The 12520-nt window shown below is 39.4% G+C and overlaps 1 protein-coding gene across 2 annotated transcripts in view; it reads right to left on the reverse strand.

The window, feature by feature from the left end:
- The window catches only part of LOC124167585 (myosin-I heavy chain), a 506524-nt gene that overhangs the window by 38303 nt on the left and 455701 nt on the right, over nt 1–12520 (reverse strand). The window contains exons 16-18 of one of the 2 annotated variants that reach the window (XM_046545558.1): nt 6535–6570; nt 4993–5194; nt 3204–3851 (exon numbers count right to left, since the gene is read on the reverse strand). In XM_046545558.1, the coding sequence (XP_046401514.1) occupies nt 3204–3851; nt 4993–5194; nt 6535–6570 (886 nt within the window). The remainder of the gene's footprint in view (nt 1–3203; nt 3852–4992; nt 5195–6534; nt 6571–12520) is intronic. The other variant, XM_046545559.1, reaches the window with a different exon arrangement.

Below are 12520 nucleotides of genomic sequence, written 5' to 3' on the forward strand. Positions count from 1 at the left end.
AAAATTTTCACTTTTCATTTAATCGCGAAAAATAGATATTGTCATTTAAAAATCTAAAACCGTGAAATACGTACTCCAGGAGTAATAATCTTTCGATTAAGGCAGTAAAAAAATAATAGGAAACCACCCTATTACCACATCTCCACTTAACAGCTTACGGATTTATTATGCTTTAGTGGTGGGGTAAGGGGTAGAGAGTGGGGTGCACAGGATAGGGGGTGGAAAACTGACCTTTGACCCCCCTGACTAAGCTCCCAGTTCTGGCCCTGACTGCAAGAGTAAATTTCGTGGCACGGTGACAAGTCCCTAGACTATAAGTCTCAATACAGCAGTTGAGCTCTAGTTAGATTTCACTTTACAGTGTACACATAGGTACCTTAAGTGGCATTAGGAATTCATGTAGCTAAAAACGTATTTTAGCCACATTGCATAATTAGAAATTCATGGAGTCAAGGAGGAGGTGGTGCTGGGGAATGCAATATGGATGTTCTGAAGAGGAAAGTGATATTGCTTGAGACCCTTTACTATCCCCAGTAGTTCCCTTCAGTACTGAAAAGCCAATGTCCCTTGTGCTGGCTGCAACATGCAAGCAATACTATTCTGCCAACTAAAATTTTTTCCAACCATAGAGAATGACATTTCTGAAACTGATACAAAATTGGTTAGTTCACATATTTTTTTGTTCGTCACTCTGCAAAGAGTCTGAGAATTACAGACATGATGAAATTTAACAATCTATATTTACAATCAATCACATTCCATAACTCAATTATCTAATAGGAACCCAATACAAATACACTTCATGCCATGTGAAATTCAAGATCTATACCTTGGGAAAAACTACTGAGCCTTTTCCACTACCCATAGGCATTCCGATTTTTCTGAATATCGATCTACAAACACATGATCATATTTGATGTCAAATTGAGGCTTCTTGAATTATGTCCTGTGCAAAAAAATGATCTAGTTTCCACTGACTAGTGTAATGAATGCAATCAAACAAGAGTACTTCCTTATGGACAGCATACAGCAGATAATTTTGATAAAATGAGACAAAATAGCAACTGTACAAAGATATGGGTAAACTATAGGGTTGAAATTTGATTGGGAGAATGGAAAATGAGAAACTTTAGAGGGAAATGCTAGGAAATATTTGAGAAAATTGAAAGAGTCTTCCTCTGTACAATTACATGCAATACCCTTACACCAAGCTCAAATTTTATTAATCCATGGATGGTGCATATATTTACTCATGCAAGATAATATCATGCAATATATTTAAAAAAGATATGACAAGCAAAATATACATTGGTGATTGATCAGGAGCATAGACTTAATAAGAGAATGGATGTGGCTACTGAATTTACAACTGATAGATTGCAATAGAAGAAAATTTTATAGAGGATTTGAAGATAAATATTTACAGTACATATTCTCAACTTTTACTCAAATATTATCATTAATCACAACAGATTTTTTCTACATTAGTGTCAACTTCAATCAGTGCATTTATTTATTTGCATAGAATAGTGTGAATGTACATAAAATGAACTGCTTCGATGATGAATTGGAGCAATAAATAGTAAAAATAGGCCACCATAAAAAGCCATCCAAAATTTTAAGCATTTCATTAAAAAATGAGTCATAAACCACTCATTATTTATAATTAATATGTAAGCAGATGGTATTAACACAATGCATAAGGATTTTGAATTAGCGCTTTGCCGATCATCTGTTCTGGAAGGTCTCTAATTCCTGTTTTGCTAAACACAAATCCTCTCTTATTCTTACTTATAATTATGTAGCACCTTGAATGCATCTACCCAAAAATTTACATTCTGGCAATACCTTGCTGCCTTGATGCAAGCGTTATGTTGCAGAAATGGGCAGTAGAAGATGGAGCAGTAGAAATGGCGAGAGTCTGTAAACTTTGCTGAGGCCCTTGTGGAGAAACCTTTTTTCCCCCTGGCAAGAATCTTCCACCATCAATCATTCCCAATGTATTGATGGATATTTACGCAGATTAAAGCACCCACATGGCAGCGACTGTAGACGGAATTGACAAAATAGATCAGGGGTCTCCAATTTACTAGGCCACGAGGGCCACATTCCAAGTTCTGAATCCCCCTGCGGGCCAGGTAGCAAATTTGCTGATGACTGAAGTATTCGATTCCAACGTCTATTGAAGTATCTGGTGCAGTGGCGCCGACTCCATGGAGCTTGAGGGGGCCTGAGCCCCCTCAAAAATTCGTTATGGGTGTGAGGAAAAAATGTGTCAGGCTTGTCGATATTCCCCGGAGTGTCCTGATATCGAGATTCAAGTTATCAGGGTTCTAATGCTGATCATATGACTCTTCTAAAATGCTTAAAAACTTCAAACTCACTACTTTTTTTCTCTCACTATTTTCCGGGGCAAGATCCCTGGTTTGGGCCCCCCCAATATTTTTTGTAAGTCAGATCCCCTGATCCGGTGGCATATTTCTTATTTACGAACAGTGGAAGGTGATTTTGACGTGCAGTACAGCACTGCAATGCTCCTAGCAGCATCTCACATTGTTAAACGAGCGAGAATCGCACGCTACTTGAAACGAGTGCGCAGGCCGGATGAAATCCCTCTGCGGGCCGGATCCGGCCCACGGGCCATATTTTGGAGACCCCTGATATAGATGGCAAGCAGCTCATTGAACTACATATATTAAACATGGCGAACATGAATTGCAAGGGACTTCGATGCTGGGAAAGTGAATCTCTGCGCATTAAAAATTTTTTTTTTTTTTTTTTTTTTTTAAAGTTCATTGCTAGCTTAGCATATTAATTTGTATGAACGTTCTGGGTTTGAGTCCCAGTCAGGTTGCATTTTTTCCCTCAGAATTTTGGCTATTTAGTTCTACAACAGCATGGCTATCGTTGTCCATTGTGTGTTACATTTCCTTTACCTTTCTGTTAATTTCTGACGTATGTTTATGCTTATGGTGTTGTGTGAATGAATAAATAAGTATATTTTAAAATTTTATGTACACTCCTGATATGATTATTTAATTTCTTAAAACGAATTTTCATGAACAATGACTCATCAGCACTTGATATTGAGACTGTTTATATACATTTACATATACTATAGTTTTGTAAGCCAAATATAATACAGCTCCATCTATTCTCTTAAATAGTCCTGATCGCTCACCCACCTCGCTCACAGCACTCACCCCTGACACGGACGAGCCACGACTGCTCGGGCGGCTGTGTCTCGGGGAACTGCACACCGGCGACCCCCTCCTTGGACTCGGAACCCGATCCTGCCCCACGCTCCTCCTCTGCACCCGCTCCACGCCCGGGCTCTTCGGGTGCATGTGCCCGGCCTTCGGCTGCGGATGGCTCGGTGCCGGCTGGAGCGGGGGCCTCGGCACGTTGGCGTTGATGGCGTTGGCATTGTTGGAGAGGGGAGGGGGCGTGAAGGAGGGTGGGGGAGGAGGGGGGAGGTCTGCGATGGGGGGGCTCGTGGGGGCTTCCCCATCCCTCGGGAGCACGGCCTCGTAGATGGGCTCTCCATCGCCATCCAGCCGAGATGGGGAGGGTGGGGCGATGGGGGATGGTCCATCCGACATGCGGTCCTGCATAGGGATGGGGGGAGGGGGTGGAGGGCACGTCGGTTCGGGTAGCGAGGGCTGACCTTTGACCCCAGACTTGGAGTCGGGTCGAATGGTGGAGTGTCGGTTGAGGTCAAGGGTGGAGGGGGGAGTGGGGTGGTCCGAGTTGTGCTGTAGAGGGGGTGGTAAGGGTGCCATCCCGGCTGCCTCCATGCTGTTCCTCTGAGCTTTGATCGCTTCACATTCTTGCTGCAGAACATTCTCCAGCTGGAAGAAAATGATTAATAAAAGATACGTTAGTACAAACATGGGCATAGCCAGGATGATGTGTTGGGGTGGGCACAACCCAGTCAGGGGGGGATTAAACCCCTCTCGGGAAAAATGTCAACGTTTTTATCTCTAGAAATCACAATTTATGCTGTTGCGCCACTTAATATTACACAGTTGATGGGTCATTGGGAAGCTGTTTTGCTAAAACATATTGTTGGAGTAGAATAAATTTGTTTATTGGTTAATATTTTTCTGCCAAAATGGGGACACGTGCCCCCTGTGCACGTACTGAATATAAAGACCCCTGATTTACAATGGATTTGGCATACAATCATACAATCTGAACTGATTAAGGTCTTGATTTTTAAAATTTCAAATTAGGTGATTTTTTTCCTCCCTGACAATATGTCAACAATTATGTAACTCTCCTTCTTATTTACAGACCTTTTACATTATAATATAGAAACACTTGCAAGCATGGATGCTCTTCAGTGTGATTACTCATCCGAAAATAATGCTGATTCAACATGCCGTGGATGTCTCTTAAGATCACTTCTCTGGAACAGACTAACATTGTGAAGCAAGGATCTGCTGTATAATGAATCTTCTCAGATGATGCTTAGTGGAATTGTTAATCTTCATATTAAAACACCATTGTAACCTCTACACTTACGTAATTACAGTTGCATCATTGTTGACATTTCTGAATCCATAGTAAAGCAAGAGGCAGCTGCCCTCCCCCCCCCCCTCTTGAAGCAAAAATCGCAATTATCTTTGAGGAAAATAATATTTTTCAAGAAAATTATTTCATAAACTAATAAAGAGCTGTTAGTTTCCTTAAACAGTTGGTTTCATTCACCTTTTCCATGCTTAAATCTTACCTATAACTTGAACAACCATGGCCCCCCTAGTTTCGATTCTGGACATGCCCTTGAGGGATTAGGCAGTATTTGAACCCAGGCCCTTGGAGTGAGAAGCCAGCTCTTTAGCCATTACACCAAGCCAAACCCCTTGGCAATTTAATGAGTAAATCCATTTGTTCTTCCCATAGTAGATTGACATGATGCGCAAACAAGACATTTTGTTCTGCAGGTCTCTTCTATGGATTAGACAGTAAGGAAACAGAAAGAGGACAAACCTCAACATCCAAATCTTCGACCAGCTCGTCCATCCTCTCCCCAATCTCATCGATGATTTGGTTCCGATTAGTTTGGACATCAGACAGGAATGCAAACAGATTGTCCAAGTCAACGCTCTCTCCAGAGGGCTCGGTGGAGGCCAACTTTGTGTTGAGCTGCTGAGCCATTTGGGAAAGGGCAGCAATCTCTTCCTGGGCAGCACTGAAAAAAGTTACAACAGGATCACCTATTTTTTCTACTCACTCACTCACAACGACGGTTGATTTGTACAGGTGAGGGTTGAGCTCATCCCAGACTAATCCATAGGCATTTGAAATTAACATATTCAGAGTTGGAGGGACAAGTTCTTTTCCCTGGTCACCCAGAACTTTGAGGAATTTTTGCTTGGAGTTGTCCGAAGGCTTCAATCAGGATATGAACCTGGGACCATTCTGCCAGCAGTTAAGTGCTCTACCAACTGGGAAACCACATTCACCCAGGTCATGATTCAAAATAGTAGCAATGAATTTCAAATCTTTGATTACTATACGTAAATTTAAGACTTGCAATATCTGATTATAAAGAACACTTAACTGTCACACTCAAAAGAAAATGACTATTTTATTTTTGTGTGAGAAAAAAAATCAAGTTTTAATGCAGAGTATGTAAATACTGGCCAACCCACTATAGCTCAGTAAAGTTACCAAAACATTCCAATGACCTTCCCAACTTGACCCAATGCATTAGCCAAGCTCTGTCCATTGGTGCCAAAACTTGGGAAGATTTGGAATAACTTCAGTACAAACCGAGTCATGTTAGTTTCAATTTTCTCAAGTATTGTGACAGATTTTCCCTAAGCTTTCCTGTGTATCCAATCAAATAAGATACTTGGGAGCTTTCAGCACCACCATCAAGCTAGAATTAGATTCAAAGTTCATAATTCAAAGATTCAAAATCAACAAGAAAAGAGGAGTTAAGCTATTATGATTACTTACAACCTGCCTTTATGAAATGTGTAATGATAATAGGATCCCTTGCTTAAAAATCTTATTATGAGCAAAAGCCATTGGAATAAAACACCATGAAATTAAAAAAAGAACGGCTTATCTCTCATAATTGCTCTGTAATCACTGAAGAGGTAGAACATGCACGAAACAACATTAAACAGCACACAAAATTATTTTAGTAACATGTATGAGCATCTAGGTTCTAGAGTGAAAAACACATATGTATTTCTGTTCTATTCTGAAATTAGCATGTCATCAAATGAAAACAGTCAATGTTAAAGACAGCAAAAATAAATCATTAGGAATTAAAAATTCCAGATCTAAAGAATAAGAAAACTAAGGTTCTGCTGGAAAGAGAAAGGAAGGTAGTAAAAATAAAACAAATAATTGTGAATTATTTTTTTGCAACATGAACTAGGATTAAATCTGTAAACTAGAAGCTTTCATCAAGCCACATCAATGCCAACAACATTCAAAAGCAGTCTATATCTATCAGCACCTAGGTGTTTCTATGAAAGCATTTAAAAAATCCATTTCGCTTAAACAGCTCCTTACCCACTGTTCATTCCAACCAATCCATGATATTGGGTGCTTGAAAGGAAAAAATTACATTTTCATTTTGGAACCTGATATACAGCCATATCTATTTCCGAACAAATGACTGTCCAGACCCCCCAAAAATATAAAAACGCAATTACTTCCCTTCATAAAATAAAACAAAATATTGAAAAATGATGAATTTACAAAAGTTTCTTTGAAAAATAAAGTTTTTTTTTTATCATGAAAAGTGTTAAAATTAAGTTTACAACCCTCTACTTAGTAACTTGTTTTTCAAAAATTTTCCTCCCTGGTTTTGGACCCTCCCCCCCAGAACAAAATTCCTGGCTTCCCCACCCTGTCGATTTCTGAAACAACAATGCCTGTTCGCTGTCCGTTTGAAGTCTGTTGATAGCCTGTTGGAGATTAGTGAACAGAGTATAAACAGCCAACGAACAATCTCGGGTCACTCACAAGTAGGAACAACTTACGAACAGCCTACCAACAGTTTGTACTCTGTTTGCAGCTTGTTCCTTAACAGGCAGGCAACAAGCATTTCGGGAACAATAGTGAACAAGCTTTTAACAGGCAGGGGCCGGTTGGTAGTATGTTTCACCGAACAGGGAATGAACAGACAACAGTGAACAAACACTAAACACCCTATCGATTTACGTAAAAATAATGCCTGTTCGCTGTCAGTTTGGAACCTTTTGGAGATTTTGAGAACAGATTATGAACAACATATGAACAATTGTTTTAAGTTTCGGAATTTGGACAACAATTTGGATTAATCCAAATTTAATTGAGTACAAGGAAGTTTGAATGAATCCAAAGAAAATATCATCTACTTAAACAGTAATTATATACGGTTGAATTCATTATCACGATTACCATCAACCACGGATGACGGTTATTGAAGTGAGCACGCAAATTATATTAGCTATCTGCTCGGCTTACGCACGTTAAATACTTTACTTCGCCAATTACAGGCAGGGGCCGTATGTTTCAGCCAAAGAGTATGTACTCTGTTGTTTCAGCGGACTGGGAACGAACAGACAACAGAGAACGGACAGTCAACAGGCAAGGGTCGGTTCATAGTCCGTTTCACAGTACAGGGTACGAACAGAAAACAGTGAACAGCTAGTGAACAGGTTCTCAACAAGGACGGAAAGATAGCGTGGTGCTGCTACCTACCTATAGAAGATATAACCAATAACCGATACCGTTATCCGGACAGTTTACGAGCACATGGTCAACTGTGTTGTGGTGAAGTTGTTGGTTGCGGAGAAAACAGTTATTTATTTGATTATTATTTAACCTGTGCTAAATGCCCGCAGTGACGAATTAAGTAATTCGTGCATCTATTCAGTGATAGTGAAAGTCGTGAAGTGATATTTGTTCTTGAGTGTGTTTATTTAATAATTTATTGTGTCTCTTAAGTTTTTGATCAAGTACTGAGATTTGTATTGTATTTGTATTATGCGTATGTGCGTTACGTCGCCAATAAGAACCGACAAACATTGTCAGAGGACTGTCTTTCTTGTAGGTTTGTTTGTGAGAAGTGAAATCATCGTGTTCATAAATATTCTTTAAAGGCGTGTTTCTCTTTTAAAATCACACGTATTATATTGACATAGTGCAGAATCCGAGTTGTATTAATTTAAGGAAGTACATATTTCTTTGATGAAGGCATGTGAAATATTTGTTGGTGTAGTGGTTGTTCTGTTAATGATGACAAAGCTTGCTTTTCTGCAACTATTCAAGATTTTTATAACTAATGGAATATGTGGAAAAGCACAATAAAAGTTTTTCTTACAATCATTCAAATGAATTTCAACTTTTAATTCTATTTTAACATAAATTATCTCTTGTCTATTATGTCCAACTTAGCAACAGCGAACAGTTAAGGAACAAAGTATGCGCATAGGGAGAGAACAGACAAATAACAGTCTTCCCACATTGTCACAGACAAGGAACAGACAAGGCGTTCCAATTTACATTCTACGAACAGTCGCCTGCCTGTTCTCTCTTGGTCAAGGAACAGGGAACAAACAACCTAAGAAAACAGGCAATGAACTGACAGCGCACAGTCCCCTGCCTGTTCATTGTCTGTGGTCCAACAGGTAAGGAACAGAGAATGCCGCTTTCTTAACAGGGAGGGAACAGACAAGTAACCCTTTTCTCACAGACAAGGAACAGACAAGGCGTTCCAATTTACATTCTGCGAACAGTCGCCTGCCTGTTCTCTCTTGGTCAGGGAACAAGGAACGAACAGCCAACTGACAGACAATGAACAGACTTTATTGTTACAGAAATCGACAGGGCACTGTCTTAACTATACATAATTCCAATGATTTACCATAAAGAAATCAAGACTGTAGCAAGAGCAGGGATCTAAATTATGAATATCGAAAATGTTTGGTGGTTATGATCATACGTGTACCCACACTAAATGAGCCCCTCAAGAAATGTACACCCTCTCCAAAACCGTCCCCAAAATTATTTTCTGGCTGCAACTATAAAAAAAATAGCAGTAGAGGAGAAAAAAGTGCAATATACATTTTAAAAATTATGACAATTAATCCCAACTAACAGTGCCCACATAATTTCTGATTAGGAATAAAGAATGCTATATTAGAAACATGAATATTTCATACAGAAAACAACTTCATATAGAGCTGTATGTAGTATGTATCTGGAATAATACTGATATGATTAAAAATGAAACACTTTCACTGAGTCTCCTATGATCAAAACTTAAACCTATATGTATGGATATCATTTTCATGATTTACTCGTAAATCAAACTTGAAATGATGAATTAATGTGTTCCGAAGTTTAAAATACGAACAGAATAAGGCTTCATGAAGTGGAAGGTATTCATAATAGCACACTGTTCAACTCTTGCACCATTAATTTTACTCAAACACAAAATATACCTCATAGTAGTTTTATCTTCCAAAATGACAATTACTATTTCACTGCATATACAGGGTGGAAAAAAATTGTGTCACGAAATTTCAACCCTACTATCGGCACAAAAAAGGTAGAATGCTGAATTTTAAGCATTTGTATAAAATCCTGCCGAAGCTCCGTGTGGTCGTATCATCAATCAATATCTTATCTGTTTTCTCAAAGCTGTTTGAAAAAGTGTTCCTCAAGCGATTGCACAACTATTTAACTACTTGTTTTAATTTAACTACTTCATGAAAACCAGCATGGCTTTAGGGCTGGAAAATCTACTAACTCGGCCTCTTTTGAGCTGATAAATAATATCCTACAGGGCCTCAATGATAAACTAGTCACAGTGGGAATCTTCTTTGATCTCACCAAGGCCTTTGACTTGATCGACCACAACATTCTGCAAAATAAGGTAAATGCTCTTGGTATCACTGGTCCAGTCCAGGATTGGATCATGTCATACCTAAGAGATAGGCATCAAACAGTATGCTATCAATGCAGTAGCACCAACTCAAGTATCAAATCGAGCCCCATGAAATCTACAAGGGGAGTGCCTCAAGGATCCCTCCTTGGCCCTATACTTTTCCTGCTCTACATCAACGATCTCCCTACTCATTTGTCTCATTCTAAAATCACTCTCTACGCGGATGACACCTCGACCATCATTACTGCAAATAATGCTCAAAATATTGTTGACCGGACTAACCTCACAATCAATGAAATGCATCAATGGTGTAAAAGGAACAAACTGATAGTTAACAACCAGAAAACTGTCTTCCTCCAATTCCTACATAAAAACTCCTTCAAAAAGGATCTTATCCCTCACATAGACAAAATCTCACAATCCTCTGATGTTGACACCACAAAGTTCCTTGGACTTCAAATCTCCACCAATCTTGATTGGGCACCTCACGTACAGGTCGTACTCAAAAAAATCTCCGTTGGTATATTTATGATTAGAAGGTTGTATCCGATTGTATCAATGGATACTTTAAAAATGGTATACTTCGCGAAAATTCATTCCCATATCTCTTATGGCATTCTGTTTTGGGGAAACTCACCTGCAGCAAAAAGAGCCTTTTCAGCCCAAAAACAAGCCATTAAAGCTATGTACCATGTCCCTATTTGCACTCCCGGTAAAATCTTCTTTGCTAAATCTAAAATCCTCACCCTCCCTTCTTTATATATCCTTACATGTGCCTGTTTTGTCAAAGCTAACCCTTCCCATTTTCTTCAAAACTCTACCTACCATGATCACCTCACCCGTTCTAGAAATAACATCCATTCCAACCAATATTCCAGCTCTCTCTGCCTAAAAGGTCCCTACCACTCTGCCTCGATCCTATACAATAAAGTTTCCGATGAAATAAAAAATTGCAAATCACCTTCCGAATTCAAAAGGAGACTAAAAAGCCTCCTAGCTGAAAAATGCTATTACAGTATTAATGAATACCTGGAGGATGCATTATAAAGGAAATTTTCTAGATGGCAACTTGAATGCCTACAATTTTCCATACTTTCTGTTAGTATGTTTATAACCCTCTCAGCTCTGTTTCTAATGTTTTGTACATATAGTGAAATGATTATCTTGAGAATTCCCAAGAACCTGGAAAATTTTCAATCATGTATGTATGTTGGTATCTCATATTCAATCATGTATGTATGCTGGTATCTCATATTGACTTTAGCCTTGCAGATGTATAATTTGCCAATGGTGAAATAAATTTATTATTATTATTATTATTATTATTATCATATATTGTTTTACTCATTGTTTAGTTGACTACAATAATTCATTAAACCTTGTTCAAATGCAAATGTTTAGCTTCTATGGTCAAAAGAGTGAAGAAGAACACGCAAAAAAGTATGAAAATGACGAGACGGTCATCTTCTTCATCTCACCACAGGCAAATTATTTCATGGATTTTACAAAAATGCATAAAGTTCAGCATTCTATATTTTTTGCACTAATAGTGGATAGGTAATGCTAGTACGAACCAAAATTGCTAATGATGTTTTGTTCAAAAACATTTTTTAAACCAGAGAAACTTCGAGCCAAGCGATCTGATTGGCAGCAAGTCTGCACAGGACAACTGATGCCTTTGGATGCTTTGACTGCAGGAGATTGCATGGTACTTAGAATGTCTGGCCTTTCAAACTCAAATAACCATTCCTCAATTGATGGGCAGTTGTAAGTTCCTGCATGCAAACTTTGCTCGCTCCGCACTCTTCCAATGCAATAAGCAAACGTGTCGGAAAGGTCTCATTCGTCTCTACCTCATGCCAGTCATGAGTAGTTCAGAGTATCTGGCAGAAGGGCAAACTCTCAGCCAATCGGAGTGCTTGGCTCAAAGTTTCTGTAGTTCAAAAATGGTGCATTTTTGACTAAACATCACTCTGTAAGGCCCAATGCACACAAAGCGACTATTTTGTAACCACAGTTGGGAATCAGTTGTGTCTGCAACCAGTATGCAGACGCAACTTGGCCGTCAGCGCTTACTATCACAGAGTCAGGCGAAGAAGACGCTGTGAACTATTATCAATACCAAAGACGTTAGATAGTTTGTACTTGTTCAGGATTTCGTGCTTCTCTACTGCTCCAACGAGCATCATGTTGAGTTCTTGATCATTCATTTCGAGATTGGAACTATACAGCTGTCAAAATACCTCATAAACACCACGTGGTCTCGTGCTACTGAAAACTGCAATGCAACTGCAATGGTGGGCCCACAGTTGTACGTGACTGGTTTGAGATTGTCAAAAACCAGTCGGGTCGTGTGCGCCTCCCCACTCATATACATTGTCGAGGTCACAAAACAGTTGTGCGAGCAACTGGTTTGCAACGGTAGTTGTAAAACAGTCACGCCATGTGCGCTGGGCCTAAGAATGCCTGCTTGGCATTCTTGCATAGGCTCGGTTTTGCTCTTGGGGTGACGGTGGATACGAATGCCGAGTCACGTTCAGGTGGGGGCATCATATCCGACACCCCTCGTACCTTGCAGTCTCTTGGTGTGGGACTGGTCTCCATATGTGGGAAATGTTC

The sequence above is a fragment of the Ischnura elegans genome, chromosome 11 (assembly GCF_921293095.1).
Source record: "Ischnura elegans chromosome 11, ioIscEleg1.1, whole genome shotgun sequence".
Lineage (NCBI taxonomy): Eukaryota > Metazoa > Arthropoda > Insecta > Odonata > Coenagrionidae > Ischnura > Ischnura elegans.